The following is a 19,646-nucleotide window of genomic DNA, read 5'->3' as shown; positions in this document are numbered from 1 at the left end:
AATATATTCAACAATCTTGTCTAAATGCATCGTCACGCATGCGCCACGCAGAACTTCGTGGTGACGCTGAAAGATTGCCCAGCGTCTCCGGAGGGATGCACCCTGCTGCTTCTTCGCCACGTAGATGATGCTGTAGATGTAGCGTCCATGTGTGGCACATGAGGAAGTTGCTAAGTATGAGTGAGCACACGTCTACAGACATAAACTTATTTATATAGAAACGCTGCGAGGCGAGAAGGTGGCAAAGGCTTCCCACGCTGCTCGACGAGTGTCCAGCCCTGATCTCGTCAAAAACCTCCGAGCCCCCGCCAGAGGCAGTGGCAACAGTCACGGACGCCACGCGCGTTAGGTGCGAACGCGGGCAAAACGTGGATGGCGTCCACAACACTTCTGCGCGTTCTTACTACAATGCTACTACAATGCGTTTGTGTGGTGGCAATACCCGGTGACACTACATTGTTTAAATAAGTTGACAATCATTCTGATACGGGTTGCACTGGAAATTTTCTTTGCCGTGATAACTCCTGTCACGAGCAGTTCCTCTCAAATTAACTTTACTCAGTCACTATTACCAATGATAAATTATGCCCTCTTCTTTTTTTTCTCATGCAACCTTGCCCGTACGTAGCCTACAATGAGCAGTGGAGTGTGGAAACCTCCGAGATAAGTTTCTGTTGATAAATACACATTTCGGTTGTTGTTCCTCAGTGTCTTTCCGCCTGGCTTTCTTTCTGATTTTTGCATGTTCATGTAACAATGTACCGATGTTAAGTTTTCTTGGTCTGCTTTCTAAAGACGAGCTCTGTTTTCATGTAGCGTCATCCGTGTCGTTGAGAATTTGAATGAAGCTTTTTAGACAACGTTTATACGATCACGTTGGTTTGCCAGAAAAGCAACCACTCGGGAACACTGTCGCCAGCCTGGAGATGCTCCTAACGTATCACTTGAGTCGATTTCGACGCGAAAAAAGCTATTTATCCAGTTGTATTCTTGAAAATTCCAGGATTATATACTCTACCTTAAGGTGTACCCAACTGTACCGTTCATATATATCTTAGTTTTAAACGGCAGCTGTTTTTTGACTTCATAGCTCGCCGGCCGGCAACTTCCGGCAAGACGCATAGTGCAACATGTACCAGAAATCTTTAGGCTTCCGTAACGATGCATTCTGGGAACCGTGAAGTGTGATTCGCTGTAAAAAAAATCACAGCATATCCACGAAGTGAATGATGATGAGTGGGCGAAGCACCAGGGGATCATTCGGGTAAACCAGAGCTACGGACGAGAGATAAAGAGAGCGCGTGTCGGGAACGAGAGAGAAAATTACACCATCTTCCCGTAGGGGAACCCTGAGTAGTATGCGAAGCAGCCATGGGGTCGACGCAAGGTAGTTTTATCAGCTGTATAAACTTGGACATGCAGCAGCACCAGCAACGCGCAGAACTGTTGTCGACGGCGTCTGCGTTTTGCCCACGTTCGCACCGAACGAGCGCAAAGTGGAACCGGAACCGTAAGTGGAACCGGAAGTGGAAGCGGAACCGGAACGCCATCTAGTGAACACTTCATAAAACTACAGGCGGCTACATACTACTACTACTACTACAGAGGAGGGAACGACCCACACCCTAAGGAGCTTCGCCCCTAAAAGAACGCTAGAATGTGTGGCTCCTAGGGCGCTATAACGTAAAATGATTCCAAGTTGGTTTGATTCCAAACTCCTGACGTCAAAATGACGCCGCAGAACATGCGTATGGGGGCGGGACACGACGACGTTTTTCAAACAGGCCAATCAGCAGCCTCCATCTTTGCCGGAAGCACGCTTTGCTTGTTTTTTACTCCTAAAGGGGCCGTATAGCAAGTTCATGTTAGATGTAAACGCCTAATAAATAGATCATTGTTTTTCGCTGACATTAAAACTGTTTTGTAATGTTTTGACGCGCAAGTGGTAGACGTGTATTGCCAATTATTAGCAAGTATTCGCATTTTTTGAGCCGTAGTCACACACGCGTCGATTCCGCATCCGAGCCAGTCCGAGCCATTTTGCTGTGCACAGGTAAGATGGCGGCTACGTAGAAGCACCTGATCAGTGCGTGTCCCGCATTTAGTGTACCTTTGCACGTAACGCTGCACGATTAGATGAGTCTCGGCCTCCGTGGTGTGCTTTCGCCCGAGAAGAATTTCGGAAGCTGTGAACATCATGGAAACCGTGAAAGCGAAGCGCAAGGTGAGTAAACAACATCGACCTCTTGTGCCTAATGCCTAGACAGTCGCATCTGAACATCTGCGGTGGTCGCGGGATGCTCACATTTGCTTTTATTCGCACAGGATAGCCAAGAATCGATGAAGGTTGGAAAGCAGCACGATGTACTGCAGCAGATACTGGTAAGCAAACTTTTTCATTTCACAACGATCTGAACTGTCTGTCTCCGGGTGTGGGTGAAGTGCGCAGTGATAAAGCCCCCCTACATGTTGGAAGTGGACTTAACCGGGGAAAACGATCTGTTATTTTGTTTGTTTGTGAAGTTTATTACGTTTCAGAAAAACAGTGATTATGTTGTGATAATGTTACAAAACATTGAGTAAGTGTAACCACTATTTTTTAACGGCATGGTGACATGATATGTGAAACGATACGACTTGTTGCTTGTATTAATTTGCTGCGGTCCGGCGAAAATTGAAAGTACGAAAAAATGGCTGCACCTCCAGGACCCCGCGTATCGGCAGCTCAAACCACTCTGCTTGTTGAGTTTATGGAGCAGCACCCGTACTTGGCGAGAGGCGCCACAAGCCTCTCGCCAAGTATGAGTGCTGCGCATAAAAAAGCGTTGTGGAATGAGCTGACGGCCGCGCTCAACGCGCTAGGGCCGGCTGTAAAAACAGCCCGGCGCTGGCGCCAGTATTGGGCGCGAATTGTGCACGACTTAAAAAAACTTGCCGCGCAAGTTGGGTCGGAGAGGAGGTGAGCCTGCAGCTTTCAACATACTTTGGAACGTAAGCTCACTGTGTTCATGTTTTTGCAGGAAAACAGGAGGAGGCAGGTTGGGCGGGCTGGAGGGCCGTGTGTTGGACGTCTTGAGCCGCACCGGCCCAGGCTACGCGCCGGTCGATTTTTTTCCTGATGACGCCGAGGTGCGTAGTGTTTTGTGTTGCTATGTGGACCGGTTTGGGGAAGTTGCACTGTTCAGAGCTGATGAATGTTTTACTGCTTTGTGTTTATGTCTGTTTTCTTGCAATTAAGAACACATGCCAGCACATGATATCCATACTTTGCAGAAATGAAAATCTGGCCCCCCCTAGAATAACATAAGAAACCAATGCTGTTCAGAAATGTCCTGTGATTGATTATATGGTTCGTTACTCCGTGAAGCATGTGTAGTCACGAGTAATTCAGTTGATGTATCAAGCATATTCTGTACAGAGTGAATAAATTTGAATAGACTTGGCAAACAGTTCATGGAACTGAAGCAACAATAACAGTATTAAAATCATATTCATCAGGTGCAATGCTCACATAGTGTGTCTACTATGCTTTGTTATTGCAGCAGGCAAGCTCCAGCGAGGAAGAGGCCGCTGCCGCCCATGTGCCTCTCCCGACGGCCCCACCCCAAGTATCCGTGGGCACAGAGCCGGGGACGAGCGGCACTGCACGTAAGGCACTTTAACAGCAATTGAAATGCGAAGCCTTCAGAAGAAAGCACTGCCTGTTGTGAACTTTTAAACAGAAAAAAATTTATTTCACATAGTCACCTACAAAGAAACACAGCTAGTCCCTGCCATAATCTGACTGTGCAAGACGAAACTATATTCTGTTTGACTAATCATACCACTTGTAATGCAGCTTCTGTAGCGTTCAAGTTGTCGTGTAGAAATTAATATTGGTGCAGCATATTGTAGTGCTGTGGTGTCGCTTTATTTATTTATCCAACTGTAAGGTTTATATTGCCTACAGCTTGTTGCCGGGAATAGTTTCCTATGTTTCTACCTATGAACCAGTGAATGTTCAACATAGAAGGGCACAACAAATTTGTTATCCTCTTTGCCCATTTAATTTTTAAGGACCACCACCTCGGCAGCAGCCCCAAAGACCACCTCGGCTGCAGCCCCTAAGACCACCTCGGCAGCAGCAGCTGCTAGAGGATGCGGCCTGCAGGGCAGCAGAGGAATGCGCGAGGCAGAGGCAGCTGGCGGAGGCTGCAAACGTGGAGGCTGTCGCCTTCCACCAGATGCTTCTTGAGCAACACAGACAGGTACGTACAACTCGCCCAGGTTGCAATTTTTTTAAGAGGGCATCTGTATTCACTGGGCTGAAGTGTTCATTGGTTTGTTTACTTATGTATCCTCTGTGAGATGCTTTCTCATTCTGTTACTTCGCAAATTACAAAGCATTTCCGTGGTTGCATGTACCGGCACAGCATGCTCATCTTTTGCAGGTAAATTCAGCTTATCACCGACATTGCTTTCTTAGTGACAAAGGTGGCTTGGTAGCATTTTCTGTCTTTGAACATGCTTATAACATAACAGATCATATACAGTTTGCACTTCAACTTCTCACGTCATATGCATACGTTCTCACTGCCCTCTAGAGTAATCGTGCTGAAAGTGTAACCCTTGCAAACACTGATGAAACGAACAATTTAATTTCGTTTCCTCTAGCTGCAGTAAGTGCATTTTTTTCGCAGCATCATCAACAACTGGTGGAGGAGCAGAGGGCCTCTCGCGTGGTGCAGCAGCAGTTGGTGGTGGAGACGAGGGGTTTGCGGGAGGCGACTGCCCTCGTCGCAGCCACCTTACGCCAGCTCGTGGCTGCCCTCGCCCGTGGCCTCCGCGAGCCGCCTCAGCCGTAGTTATATATATGTTGTTCATTATGTCATTTGTTTATTATTTAATGTTTCATAATGCATAATTTATTGCAAGTTTTTTCTTATGTTTAGTTCCACTTGCTGAGCAAGTTTGTCTCAGTGAGTGAACTGTATGTCTAATGTTTCATCTTTTTGGTTAGGTGTGTGCTTTCGTTTTGTTGTTTATGAGCTATTTATGTATTCATTGCTTTTCAAGGAACATGTTGACTAAGTAGTCACTTTTATTTTAGCCACAACAGTGTTTCACACACAAATGCTGTGATAACAGGTATTGAAATCCACTGTTATGATTTTCACACTATATTTATGTTGTTTCCAATCTTATTTGCCCTATGGAACCCACAAGTGGCCATATTATTTATTTTAGCAACACGTGCGTGTTACTTGCAATAGTTATTGTGATATATCAGGTTTCCATATCGGTGATAGCAATGCAATCTAGTCCCCATTGATGTTGACAATTTTTTATACACCCAATGTAGCCATTATTTTACTACATTCACTGCCAGGCTGTTCTTGTTGGCCTTGTTATATGTCAGATTATCGAAGTGCACGGTATTTTTTCACGTTTGTCATTCCTTAAAGGCGCCGGACTGCACTTTCACACGGGTGGCCCTATTGTGGCAGTATTTATTGCATATAGCATATATTTTGTGCTACAAACATGGATGCATAACAGGCAAGTCTTGCAACACCTTTTTGTGCTGTGAAGTTGCTAGGTGAACGCAAATGATCGTGGATGAGCCCAAAGAAAAACAGTATCAATGACAGACATTTATGTGATTTAATGTGTGCCAGCAGCCTTTCACAATGTATTAGATCCCATTTAGTGGAAACCGTACTGTCACTTTGGCACCGTGAAATCGTACCCTGTGTACATTGATTTGTATCATGATGACTGTTATTCACTTCGAATAAAACATGACACTGAAGATGTGTTGAAATTGTTCGTTTACTGTAGGGATATGAAGGAACGAGTTTCAAGAACATCACTGGCACTTGATATCACTTTTTACAAATATATGTACAGTTTACAAATGAATGTACATCCAAGGGAGCATCATGTGCTTGACATGCCAGGCGATCTGTGTCAGCATGACTTGGCCTGTTGAAAAAGGAACTGTGCGGAAGCTGTGTGGCAAAGCTGTGTGGGGCCTGCAAGGTGTGCAAGAACAGTACATATGATGGAGCGAAAAGTGTGCTTTGCTGCGGCCCAAGCAGGAAGCGAGGAGACGAAGTCCAATATCCTCCCATGCACAGTGCAGACGGCGGTGACAGTGGCGGTGATGCCAGTAGATAAATGCATCAAGACGACAGTAGCAACAGCAGCAGCAGCAATTCAACTAGCAAACTCCTGCTGCCCAGAGAAGTGGCTACGACATTCTGCTAATGACCACAACGTTGTCTATCCACAGCTACTAAGTAGTGTCACAGTGGAATGATGCAATAATCTCCAGTTGTGACAGCTCATTGGTACACGCTATGTGAAAGCAATGGTGGTAATTTAGCAGATTCTATAAAAAAACACCACGCTATCCACTCATGCCAATACGCCTTCACGTTGGTTCCTTCTCTTTATTAGGCATATGTGCCTGACACTGCAGGCACGTTTACTGCTGCTGTCGGTGCTGCTGCCGACGCAGCCGCCTTCGCACCCTTCGCAGGTAGTGCTGGTGCTGCTGTCGTGTGGTTCCGAATAATGTAATTACATTGTCACGGGCAGCACATCCTTTCAGGTACATTATGCGTGCTGCCCTCACTCGGGGAACTACAAGTGGGAGGGGGCCACCGTTTGCATCGTCACTGCTGCTGTTGCTGCTGTCATCATCATCAACCTCATCAAACGCACTGTCACCTTCATCAAGACACAAATTGTGCAACACTGCACACGCTGCAACGATGTTTGCTGCGCGGTCTGGTTCATAGTGGAGGGCACGGTACCTCTGAAGGCAGCGGAAGCGGCTCTTCAGAAGTCCAATGCAGCGTTCCACTACGGACCGCATGGAAGCGTGTGCAGTGTTGTACCTGCCTTCTGCAGTGTGAGTGGGAGGATGGCCTGGGACCGGAGTCAGGAGCCATGGTTCCAGGGGGTAGCCGCTGTCACCTGCACGAGCATAAAAATGGTATCAAATCAAATGCGCATGGTTGAGCTAGTGAAGCATGAGTCATGTTACATACACCTACTACACAGAGGCTGTAATAAAATAATGTACAGGCTGAGCACTTGATGCTGCTGTGATCAGCACAGATAACAATAGCTGGTGGTAAATAGTAAACTTCATATTATTAGCATCCAGCAAGGTGGCCGTTTGGCCGAGTTGTCTGTATTCTCGAATTAATGTCAGTGTAAAAAATAATGGGGCAAGACAAACGTTCTTTGTTTCGTAATGTACACTAATTTACATTAGCTTGCAATACAGCAGTTAAATGTCATTTTGCTGCAAGCAGATACTCAAAAAAATTTACCAGCCCGCCTATGTAACCTATACTTAACACGCCACTATAATATAAACGGTTAGGGCTTCCAACATATACTCTTACGGCGGGAGTACACTTTATTGTGTGCTGCTAGGCAACTGTATGAATTTTCCCCTCTGCTCACCGAGGAGGTGCTCGCCGGCCTTGGCAATGTGTCCCTCCTGGAAACGACGACGCAACCACGTCGTTCTCCATATGTGTGCGTCGTGATCCGACCCCGGTCGCAGAGCGTCGACGGCCAGAATCCGCATGCCTGCGTCGCAAATCTGACGAAAGCGTGCACAGCATCAGCCACGCGTTGCTATGAAAGGCAAATTAGACAAACATGACGATACTTACGAACATGCTGTTAAGGGCATAGAAGCCTTTGCGGCACATGTATGCCGCCTTGTTGTCGCCCTTCGGTGCGATGATGGCAATAAGGCTGCCGTCCACGCAGCCGATGACGCCGGGAATGCCGCCGCGTCGAAGGAACCCTTCTTTCACGGCCGCCTTTTCCTCCGACGTCCTCGGGAAGTGGACCCACTTGTTCCGAGTCCCGGCGTGGACGATTGCCTCCGCCACGCGTCGCACGCACTTGCTGACCGCAGGCTGCGTCACGCCAATCGTCTCCTCGCTCCCAACGGACCCCTGAAAGCTGCCCGTCGCGAAGAAACGCAACGCGCACAACACTTGTCGCTCCACCGACAGCGCTGTTGATCGCACGCCTCCGAGCTCCTCCGCCACTTCGTCGCACAGCCACCGCACAGTTTCCTTCCTCAGACGAAAGTGCTGCCGAAACACGTCGTCTGGCATGTCAAACGCGTCCTCGGCCTCCCTCCTTCCGCGCCTCCGCCCGAGCTGACGAGCCGCCGCCGCCAGCAGCAGCAAGAACGCCGCCATTTTTGATTCCAAACGGAACGGGTCACTCGCCGGTGATTCCGCGATGTTTCCTGTTTTGATCGGCATAATTTAGCATAAGTAGTGCGTAAACGTCACTATGACGTGTCAGTTTTTGCGGTTTCGTGACGTCGCTTGACGCACCGGCGAGGTGGGCGCGGCCTCGGAAATATGAGCCAATCAGTGAGCGGCGATCGTGGATTTGGAATCAAAACAGTTTGGAATCATTTTACGTTATAGCGCCCCTACTCTGCTTCCAGTCCAGTTGGAAGGGCCGGCTGAAGTTAAGGCAATGCACACTAAAGAAATGTAAAAAAAATGCCAGCACGGCCAACCACGAGTCATCTCATTTAATGTTGAACGATAGTTCACATGCCAGGTGAAATATTTTGAACATTGCCTACCCTCATGTGCGCGTTTTAGCACACGACCACACTACACATTCTAGCCCGATCCCTTAAGGTGCATCGCATGACGGAGAAACATGGACACTTCTTGTGTCGCAGGTACAGCGAAAACGCGTTTCTTCTTGATATTTTGATGTTCGATGGCGCCAATATGGGATATTGAATACTTGAACTCTTGCACTACGTTGCTTATTTGTAGTGACACATTCTTGGAGAGTGAGTTGCAGTGAGGTTGTCCATGCTCGATTTATGCTTTCTAAGTTGACTTCCTCGTACTACTGGCAGTATTCACCATTTTGACGACGAGTTTGAATGCTAGTTTTTCTCCGTGGACCTCAAATATGCTTTTGATCTGTAAATAGAAAGTGCAGTGCTTTAACAAAAAAGACACTAAACAGAAGCAGCCACGCTGCGCAACCAAATTTCTGCGAAATATATTAAAGCGTTAGCATCCTTAGGGTACTTCACGCCCTTTCTATCTATCTATCTATCTATCTATCTATCTATCTATCTATCTATCTATCTATCTATCTATCTATCTATCTATCTATCTATCTATCTATCTATCTATCTATCTATCCATCCAACTATCTATGTTGGCCTCAAACGGTATCAAACTTTTAGTCAGCTGCACTCATAATACAGTGGGTATGTGCCACTCTTCAATGAATGTCGCCTCAACTTTGGTCACTGAGTGTGCCGCTGAGTATGCGCCCCGGCGCGCCACATTTGTCACGGAGGCCACGCGTTCTGGCGCATAGGTTCTGCGGCATTTTTTCCTGCTCATTTTACCACCGCATTTACAATAAACTTTATAGCTAAATTATGCTTTTAGAGAGCTTGAGTCCTTCATGAATGTAAAGCAGTGTTCTTACAGTGCATCATTTTTACTGCGAAGCATCATTATAACAGTACCTTTGCTTCCTGGTTCATCGAGCCACATGATGTGGTTTCATTATGGCAAAAAAATAATGCCACCCAGAGCAAATCTACTCTCCACCATCAAGCAATAAATCAAGGCAGACAGCTTAAAATTTGAATGTATGAGGTCTTTAAATTTTAGTGTTTACAGGATTCTCAAAAATTGCCTGTGGCATAGAGCAAGAATGGATGCATACAGCTCGATTACTTCAAGAGCAGGATATTACTTGTAGAAGAAATCACAATTCATACTTCGATTATACACCAACACTTCCATTATCATCCTTTTAAATAATTCAATGCATTGATTAAGAATAATATTGCGTGCCATTTTATTCCACATTGTGCACTTCACGAATTTTAGCCCGTGCTTTCTCAACCTAAACCAATTCGGAAAGTTAGAAGCTAAGAAACTAGCATAATTTTTAGATAATCACGTTCGAATAAACACCTTAGAAACTACGGTGAAAATGCAGTAGCACATGATATAAAAATAATCTATGCAGAGAACCTCGAACATATACGAAATGCAAACGTATTCTCTCAGAAATTTTAAGAATGCTCATCTCAAAACTGGTGTCATCTTTGAAATCTTCAGAAGTGGATGTGCCTTGTAAACTCACCGACTACAATTCACCAATTGTAAGATGTGATCATGCTATTCAACCTATTCTTTCATTCCAGCTTGTTCTATTTCGGCTAAAGCATTCATGAGCAGCCGGGTGTTGTCACTGAATGCTCTGGCCTACTTATAGTAGAATATTGACCAAAACAAAGAAGCTCGAGAACAAGTTAAGGACCGCACAAAGAGCGATGGAACGAAAAATCTTAGGACTAACGTTAAGAGACAGGAAGAGAGCGGTGTGGATCAGAGAACAAACGGGGATAGCCGATATTCTAGTTGACATTAAGCGGAAGAAATGGAGCTGGGCAGGCCATGTAATTCGTAGGATGGATAACCGGTGTACCATTAGGGTTACAGAATGGATACCAAAAGAGGGAAGCGCAATCGAGGTCAGCAGAAAACCAGATGGGTTGATGAAGTTAGGAAATTTGCAGGTGCAAGTTGGAATACGCTAGCGCAAGACAGGGGTAATTGGAGATCGCAGGGAGAGGCCTTCGTCCTGCAGTGGACATAAAAAATAGGCTGATGATGATGATTGACCAAAAAGTAGTCTCAGGGTGTGTACCTGTGCGTTAGCGAGTAAATGAATATAAATTTGCGCATACAAAGCCGGCTTATCAACAGCTCTAAACATAATGACATTTTAATAGAATAGCGCATGATAATCGACACCTCTGATATTTTCCTACACATGTTATATTTGGTATACCTAATTCTTATACCATTGAGTATGCGCGAGTAGATTGGTGCCGATTCTTGGCCATAATTGCTCCAGATCGGGTAGGTTGCCGCAATACTGCTATCATCACCAACGTTATCGTCATGCTTCTATCGTCACACACACGCTTTCGCTCCTTACACAAACATTTCATCCATTTGATAATTCCGGAAACGATGCGGTAAAGCCACCTACCTATTTCTGTTTCCGGGGGACTGAACAGCAGACAATATTTCTTCTATTTCCACATTTTTTAGTCGCATGACCTGCAAGGACTGGCCCTTCTGTGTGTGACCTCTCAGCTAAAGAAAGTCAATGGGTCCAATTGAAAAAGTGCCAATTGCCACCAATTCGTTTTCATGCTATTGGAATTTCGCCACCAGTTGAAGTGCATCAATAACATCGAATTAGTAAACCAGTTGGTAAACCAATTAAAGCTAACTGATCCAACAGAAGAAGTTGACTGGTATCGAACTGGTTAACCAGTTGAATACATATGGCCAACCCTTTGAAGCTAATGGGTGCCGAGCTGGCCATCCAGTTGAAGCTTAGTGGTGCCCAACTGGTCCACCAGATAAAGTAGACGGGTATCAATCTGTTTAAGAAGTTCAACACCTCCAGTCATTCAAATAAAGCTAACTGTTGCCCAATTGGTCGACCAGTTCAACTAACATGGTCATCCAATTAAAAATAAATGTAGCTCAACTGATCAACCAGTTCAAGTAAACTCGTGTCCAACACTTTAACCAGTTGAACACACATGGTCATCCAATTGAAGCTAAATGGTTCCCAACACGTAACGCGTGTCTAAGTACACACACATGAAATAAAATCCATACAAAGGAGGTACTTGTTGCTTACGATAATTTATTACATTAAAAGTATTGTGATGCGACAGCAAGTAGATGGAATGCAAGGCATTGTTTATTAAGACTATTTATAGATGGAATAAATGTGGTCGGGATGGTAGGATACTAATAATTGTGCGCCACATCCCGTTGACATTCGCCTTCGACTCCTCGAAGGAAATGACTCGTACCATCTAACGTACCAGCTGGAAGAGCACAGTCTTGGCGCTGGCTGATTACACAAGAAGGGGGTGGAAAAGTAGCATTGTTGACATTGTTCACAACAGCTTGCAGCAACTTTCGGAACAACTGCCTCTTTGTCTGGCTTTTGGCATGCGTATCCCATCATGCGTATCAATCTTGCTACTTGCTTGAACGACTACAATCAATGGCATATATTTATTGCACATCCACCAGGAGGTGAGTCCTCTTCCAGTAAACTGAATTAGTTTTGAAGTAAAAAATTAAATTTGTTGTAAACATTGAATATTCAGTTTTTGCACTTAACCATTCATTTACTCGAATGGATAAGGCCATGTTTATGTGATTGTGCATTGATATGTTTACACAAAATATCCAGAAAAAATGACGAAATTGCACAAGTTGTAAAGTTTGCTTCTGGCATTGGGTGTATTTTCACGTAGGTATTTGCTCTTCAGGATACAGAAGTTGAAGCTTCTGGGAGCGCAACTGTGGGTTACACATAAACCTGTAGAGCTAGCTGCATTTTGCGGTGTACCATATTTAAGCAGAAAATTAGCTGGCAATGCGCCAACCAGCTAGCTATGCAAATTGTTCGAGATAGCATGCACCCTATAATAAATTCCAAAACATCAAGCGGAAATCCTAACGAATTCAAATGGTGTAAGACTGCAGCTCTTGAAGCACCCTAGTAATAGTAAATTCCACTGGCGGATCTGGAGCAAGTTTTTTTGCTCCGCGGCCGAGAATTTGAATTCCACTGGCGGATCCAGAGCAAGATCTCATGTTCCACTGGGCGATTTGGGGCAACTTGCTCCGCGACGGAGCGCTCCGCGTTGATCCGTCTTATAGAGCCGGATTTCGCCGGAACTCCAGCGACTAGGCGCCGTCACTTCCGGAACAATCGGGTACGTCGGTTGCTTGCAGCGCTTTTTTAAGCGCTGTCTGGTAACCCTGTGGCGTTGTTTACAGTTCTGAAATGGCGTCGTTCGACCCTGCCGGATTGCTCGTTGCTTTGAGCGACAGCGACAGTTCGCACAGTTCCTCTTCAGAAAGCAGCAGCAGCAGCGATGAGGATGAGTCGTACGTACTGTACGAAATTTTATTTAATGAAATGTTTGCAGAGCCTCCGCACAAACGCCCCAAAATCGTCGGCTACGTCGAAGAAGACGCGAAGTGCAGTTGCCGCTGTGCCTAGAACCCCCAACGTGGTCTAATGCGAGATTGGCAACATGGGTAACCGGATGCGTGCGACAACTTCCGCTGCAATCCCTGCCGGAGCGTGTTTATTTTTCACTGGTCGATCGGGGTCGGGTCGCTCCGCGGCGGATTTTCTTGCTCCGTCGTGGATTCGGCACACCGCTTCAGATCCGCCAGTGGAATTCACTATAAGATTTTCAATTCAGAATGCGCATGCTTCGATCAATTGGCCGGAACGAAGTCAAGAACTACTTAAACGGTTCGATGGATCTGCAATTCCAAACTGAGCTAAAGGCACTTCTAATTAGGCTGCCATGTAAGTAAGAAACGTTCCCCTAGCGAAAATTTTAAGACAAAAACTAATAGTCTACGAGGTTGTTGACAGCAATGCAGTTTATTAGGTATATTAGTGTATTAGTCTAATAGACATATTGGTGCATTGGTCTGCCTGTTGGTGTATTTGTATAGTAGGCCTATTAGTGAATTAGACTAGTAGGTCTATTAGTGTGTTAATTTAATAGCTCTATTGGTGCGAAAGCAAACGTTGCAATGTACCAGATACGAAGCGAAAGAGCTATAATTTCTAAAATTGCTAGAAGCATTTATTAGCACAGCATGTATTTTTGAGATACCTCTTTCGAGATCTTTGTCAGGTCAGCAGTGTTGATTGCCAGAGCTTTTAGTCCACTTCGACCAGAGGACGTCCTTTTGAGGAAGTGGTTAAAAGAACGTGGACAGAAAAATACACACATATAGAAACATTTAAAAGCGGGGTGCTAGTTCTTGCACTAAAAGTTTACGCTGGCAATATTTGCTTCTAAATTGGAATAATGTGGCTGCGAAATTACCAAACTAACTTTAGGACGAAGTGTGATATGCTGGCTGAAAATGGTTATCATAATTCAAAATGACACCACCTGACACGACATAACAATAATAGAGCACACAAAGTCAGCAGAAGATGTTCTGTGTGTTTACATCGGAACTGTAGGCAGACGCAGAACAGCTCTAGGCAGAAATCTTGCACAGCATTGTCGGAAACAGGCGTCATTGCTGCAAGGCGCGTAATAATCGGTGCGATGACACTGTGCTGAAGTACATCCACCGTTGGTATGAAAAACTGTCAGCCCTTCCACTGGGGTGGAGATGGAAGACCAGCGAAGCTGTACTACGGTGGGAATTGTGTATTTCCAATTATGACTATCAAGATGTGATGGAGCAATTGGTTATTTGAATTATTAAAGAATAAAAAATATATATGATTCGGTTTTTTGCATTTATTTAGTTACCACAGGGACCATGGCCTTATGCTCACTACGGTACACCACCATATGGTGTACGGTAAAAGTTGGCACGTTCTTCATAAACACGTCATCAACGCCGCGCGCGTTCGGTGCGAACGTGGTCAAAACGCCGCCGTCGTCGAATACAGTTCTGCGCGTTGTTTCTGTGACCGCACATAACCGCTAGCGAAACGCTGGCGTGAGTAAGCGCGCCAGCAGCAGCGGGCGAAAGTTCATGCGGTCTACCGCTTCAACGGAAACTGTGCGGCGAAAGCACAGCGCATACAAAGGTAGGAACCGTGTTGCAGATCGCTTTCAAAATACGGTGCGCGCGACCGCCCGTCTCTGCGCAAAGTACAAGTTGCTCGCAGAGCACAAGCGGCAACCCCTCCCCCCGCGCTGCCTTCCCGCTGCCCTCCTTTCCCGTGGGAGATTGAGTCGCCAGTTCCCCGTCCCTCGTTGCGTTGTTCCTCCTGTGGACGGCACGCGGCCGGACCATGGCGAGTCGTAAGGGCAACTGATAAGAGCGCTAGCTCGATGTCTACGTGACAGAACGGCTAAACGCCGTTGTCGACGCTGTTAGGGGAGAGGCGGGCGAGAGCTCAGAGAGAGTCGGCGGCAGAGACCGGCAGGGATGCGCGCAAGCGCCGCAGTGGGAGAGCGGGCACGCACACGCACAGTCTAGGGTGCCTCGATGCCCTCCTCGCCCACCGCTCCCCTTCCACTGAGAAGTCGCGTTTGCTCTCCGCCGTGCATTCGCTCCCCGTGAAAGCGCGCGTCCCTCGCCCTCGCGCGCTTTCACTCACACATACAGCATACGGCCAATGAAAGTGTTTTTCTACATCCGGACGCAACCATCGAAGAGCGAGACCTTAACAGCTTCGCTGTAAAAAAAGAAGCAACTTTATGCTGTACTATAGAAGCCTAAATAGGTAGAATAATTACCTCCAAATGGTAGAATCGGCGCAGGGAAAAACACTGCGCATCGATGCGTGCTGATGGATCCACAAAGCACAGTGGTAAAACAATTACCTTTCCCCTACCGGGAACAGCGGTGCACGCGAATCTTGTCCAACCATAAGGGAGTGGTTGGTTAGCTTTTTAGCGACAGAACCAACCTGACGCGGCGTCCCCATCTGACCACCGGTCCTGAAATGACGGGAAACGGCGGGCCCGAGGCCAGTGAACAGGCGATCCCGCCATTTCCCTCTTCAGGAGGGAAGGGACAGCAGTGATTTTATGGGGGTATGGCGTGATGGCGCGCGCCAGCTGCGGGCGCCGTGCCAGACCCGTCAAGCATGTGGAGCCTCTATTCCAGGCATGTTCGTTCGCCGAGAGTGCACTGAAGAGTGTGCACATGTTACGGGTGCGCGCCATGCGCTGCGTCTCCTTCTTCACATATGATATAATCCCACTTTTAAGGCAGCTATAAAGGAGATTTATTGAGCTTAGTAGCGACAGCCGATGCAATGAGCACGGTGCCCTAGGTCGAGCCTCTGTTGCGCGCTTGATGCTGCCGATGCTGCTGACTGCGCCGACGTTCGTTATCTTCCTGACAATGGCCCTGCGCAAATAAAAGAGCCGTCCTGGCGACTTAGTTTTTTAGAAGGACAGTAGAATGACATGACTTGAAATGCTAAACGTGAACGACTTCGCGGTTACGACGTCGCATGACAGACGGCGGCGTGAGCGGCTCAACTAGGTAATTAACGGGTCAGGTTCTCTCGAGAACGCGGTATGGCCCGTCGTACTTCGGAAGCAGTTTTGAAGCGCGCACAAGCGTGCGGTGTGGCACTAACAACCAAACGAGGGCACCCGGGAGAAAAATGGGAGTCGAGTTCTGGGCGTCGTGAACGGCTTTTTGACGGTTCTGGTGGTCCGAGGTTAAACGGCGGGCCAGCTGGCGACATTCTTCGGTGTGTCTAGGAACCCTAGCCATAATACGATCTGGCGACAGAATGAACGGCTGCGAAAGATGTTTGGTTGTTTTATATATGGCGTTGCATGCACAACAACTTTGAAGGGAACGAATAGACACGCCCCCATAGATATACAAGTTTTTTTGTCTTGTTCTGTTCAAGGACAGATGTTTAAAGAAATCTTAAAATGCAGGATGCATGGGCTTAGAAAACAAAAATGCGGCTAGCAGACGACGAACAAGTGCATTCATGACGTCATGCGCGCGGTGGAACAATTATTTCGCGGAAGGCGTGATGCGCATGCGCAATGTTTCCAGTGATGACCGTAACGGGGCGCTGACAGTGCCGTCGGCCACGCGCTCGCGTGTTCACCCTAACAGTGCTCACCGCTGTACTTCGCGTCGGCTCCGTCGATGAGGCCAATTTTGGGAGGACCATTCGACCCCAGCCCGTCCAAAACGGTACGATCGGTTTCGGCTTGACACCCGGAGCACGTAGAGCCCAAATTTTGGTGAGTCCGCCCATGTTTGCGGATTTTACGCCTGTTTTGCGCCGGACAAAGTGGCGAGCCAGCTAGGCCTAACCGGCCAGCTAGGCGTAGCGACGGCTTCGGCCGCATCGGACCGCCCCGGTGGCCCCGCTTCGTGCGAAATGTCGGCGTCGGGTCACTCAGCCATGGATACGAGTCCGGCCCGGGACCAGCAGCCCACTTTGGACCGCAGCTCGGGACGCATGGTGGTTGCCGTCCCCGGAACGCCGATCGACGAGACCCCAGAAAACATCGCCGGTTGGGTGGTCGCCACTCAGCGAGGCAAGAAGGCCACTCTGAACAACGCCGAGACTCCGCAGCAAGTTTCGGCACCCCAGCCCGGTAAGAAGGCAGCCCAGCCAACCCGGGCCCAGATTATCAAGAAAGTCAACGCGAACTTCGCGAAGACGGCACGCATGCCTCACGTGCCACGTGGCGAATGCAAGGTGATAGTCAGGCCCCGCGGGGGACTGCTGGTGGGCAAGATTATGATGCCGGAGCTCGTGCAGGCGATTGCGGGTGCGGCGAGAATAAGTCTCGAAGACATACAGAGGGACACGATCTGTCCAAACGTTGCACAAAACATTATCGTGATCAGCACGCCGGAAGGCGAGAGAGTCAGCCGCTACGCGGCCATCCATGCACTCATGATTGGAAATCAAGCATACAAAGTGTGCGCTTACGCGGCGGCACCCGAAAATACGGTGAAGGGCGTAATCGGAGGCATCCCGCTCAGCGAAACGCCTGAAATGATCCGAGCGAAAGTTGTAAATATCTACAACGGTACGGCGCTCGAAGCGCACCGGATCGGAAACTCGCACGCAGTGATCGTGCTCTTTAAGGGGGACAAAGTCCCGTCCTACGTTAAATACTGCGGCGCGCTAATAAGGTGTCGGCTATACCGCCAACACAAAGAAGTGTGCAGAACATGCGGGCAGGTCGGCCACCGGAGAGACGTGTGCCCCCGACCGACAGTGGTGGTTTGCTTCGCCTGCGGGAAGGCAAACCCCGGCGAAAATCACGAGCAGGATTGCAAACCTCGCTGCAAACTGTGCGGAGGCTCGCATCCCACCGGCACGGGAAACTGTGCGAACAAGTTCAAGACGCCATTCTTGCTTCGGAAGCGCGAACACGAGCGCAAGATGGCGGCGGAAAAGGCGGGAAAGTCTGGCCAGAGCAAGGCCACATTTTCTAGAAAAGACGAATTCCCCGACCTCTCCCGAGCAAACAAGAGGGGCGGCGCAAGAGCCGCAGCAAGAGCCGATGGCGGTCCCCAAGCCGCGGACGATCGGAGAGTCGCGATAGGCGGCGCAGTCCCTCACGTGACGGCCGGAAGTTGTGGTCAGATATCGCCAGAGGCGGAGCCAAGGGCGAAAAAGACGCGAAGGAGCGCCAGCGCTCGCGCACGCCGGCGAGAAAGCCGCAGAACAACTCGCTTGCATCCAAAATGATGCAGCTCGAGTGCACGATTAAGCTGTTGCAGGAGACGGTGAAGCAAGAACAGGAGACTATGAAACAGCAGAAGGAGCTGATTGCAAGATTCACTTCGCAACAGCACGGAAACCAATCAGATACGCCATGGAGTGTGGGAACGGCGCAGCAGACGGCATCGTTCACCCCGCTGGGGACGCCGGTCATACCACCGCCACCACCGTCGCCGCAATCGTTGGAACAAGGCAAGACCTCTTGCCAGAAGAAGGCCCGCCGTAGCTCGGTGATCGAGTCGGACGAGGACGAACACCTGAACATGAACACCGGGGACGACGAGACCTAATCCATCTCATCGATCTCGACACTTCACTCCAGGGACACGGATACCCAAGGCGGCCTTAACTACGGGGCCCGGTTCAAACACATCAACGCGCGCCTAAACAGGCAAGACAAGTGCACAAAAGAGATCTCACAGAAGGTCGACAACGTGGCGTCAGCCATGAAGAATTTCAAAAACGACGTCAAGGCAGACTTTGCAAAGCTCGAAGCCCGAGAGGAGGCCCGCATCAACACGGGCTTCGAGGAAATGAAACATTTCATGGTCCAACTACTGCAGGAGGAGATGGGGAAACTCGGCCACGGCAGCCGCACGTCGCCCGGAGCCTCGCCCAGCCATGGATAAGGCCGCCAACAACGCCAAGCTCAGAGTGTGGCACTGGAACGCCAACGGCCTCCGGTGCCGCAAGGCCCTACTACAACAACAAGTACAATCCATGGCCGCGCCTCCTGACGTGATCATGATTCAAGAGACACATATGGAAGAGACCCCGAAACTCCCGGGTTACCACGTTCACGCATCACCCCCCAGCGCGCGCACCAGCAACACGGGCGCGGCACAGGGAGTCTGCACCTTTGTACGCAAGGGCATCACCCTCATCAAGCTCGACCGCTTCCTCGATGGCAACACGGCCCTGGAGTTGTGCGCGACCGAAGTCGTGGTCGGTAAGAAGACGCAAGAGTCCGTTTGTCTGATGAACGCCTACAGCAACCGGCAGCACCGCAGCCAGCGGTTCCGGACGCTGTTCCAGAAAGCCAGGCGAAAAGCCGTCGACATGCCGATCATCGTGGCGGGTGACTTCAACTCGTCCCACAGGGAACTGGGCTACCCCCGCACGACTGCCAAAGGACGGAGCCTACTGGACGAGGCTGAAGAGGCCGAATTTGAGCTGCTCTCGGACCCGCAGCGGCCGTCACGAATTGGCACTTCAGCAACCAGGGACACCACCCCCGACCTCGCCTTCGTGCACCTCCCGGATGACAGACCGGTGAGCTGGCGCAACACGGGGCT

General features: G+C 48.6%; 2 protein-coding genes across 2 annotated transcripts; one reads left to right on the top strand and one right to left on the bottom strand.

Annotated features, from left to right (window-relative positions):
• The first annotated feature begins 2,088 nt into the window (after nt 1-2,088).
• Nucleotides 2,089-5,270, top strand: LOC119452538 (uncharacterized). The gene is made up of 6 exons (XM_037714622.2): nt 2,089-2,224; nt 2,326-2,382; nt 3,021-3,129; nt 3,543-3,648; nt 4,057-4,247; nt 4,680-5,270. Exons 2-6 carry the CDS (start codon nt 2,363-2,365, stop codon nt 4,842-4,844), a joined length of 591 nt encoding a protein of 196 aa, XP_037570550.1. The 5' UTR covers nt 2,089-2,224; nt 2,326-2,362; the 3' UTR covers nt 4,845-5,270.
• An 867-nt stretch (nt 5,271-6,137) lies between these two features.
• LOC119453695 (putative nuclease HARBI1) lies at nt 6,138-8,453 on the bottom strand. The gene is made up of 3 exons (XM_037715739.2): nt 7,677-8,453; nt 7,462-7,603; nt 6,138-6,963 (listed from the first exon to the last, which is right to left on the bottom strand). The coding sequence occupies exons 1-3, from the start codon at nt 8,283-8,285 to the stop codon at nt 6,470-6,472; spliced, it is 1,245 nt and encodes a 414-aa protein (XP_037571667.1). The 5' UTR covers nt 8,286-8,453; the 3' UTR covers nt 6,138-6,469.
• Nucleotides 8,454-19,646: the final 11,193 nt, after the last annotated feature.

The sequence above is a fragment of the Dermacentor silvarum genome, chromosome 5, assembly GCF_013339745.2.
Source record: "Dermacentor silvarum isolate Dsil-2018 chromosome 5, BIME_Dsil_1.4, whole genome shotgun sequence".
NCBI classification, from domain to species: domain Eukaryota; kingdom Metazoa; phylum Arthropoda; class Arachnida; order Ixodida; family Ixodidae; genus Dermacentor; species Dermacentor silvarum.
The sequence above is the reverse complement of the archived record's forward strand: the minus strand, read 5'-3'. Positions and strand labels throughout refer to the sequence as shown.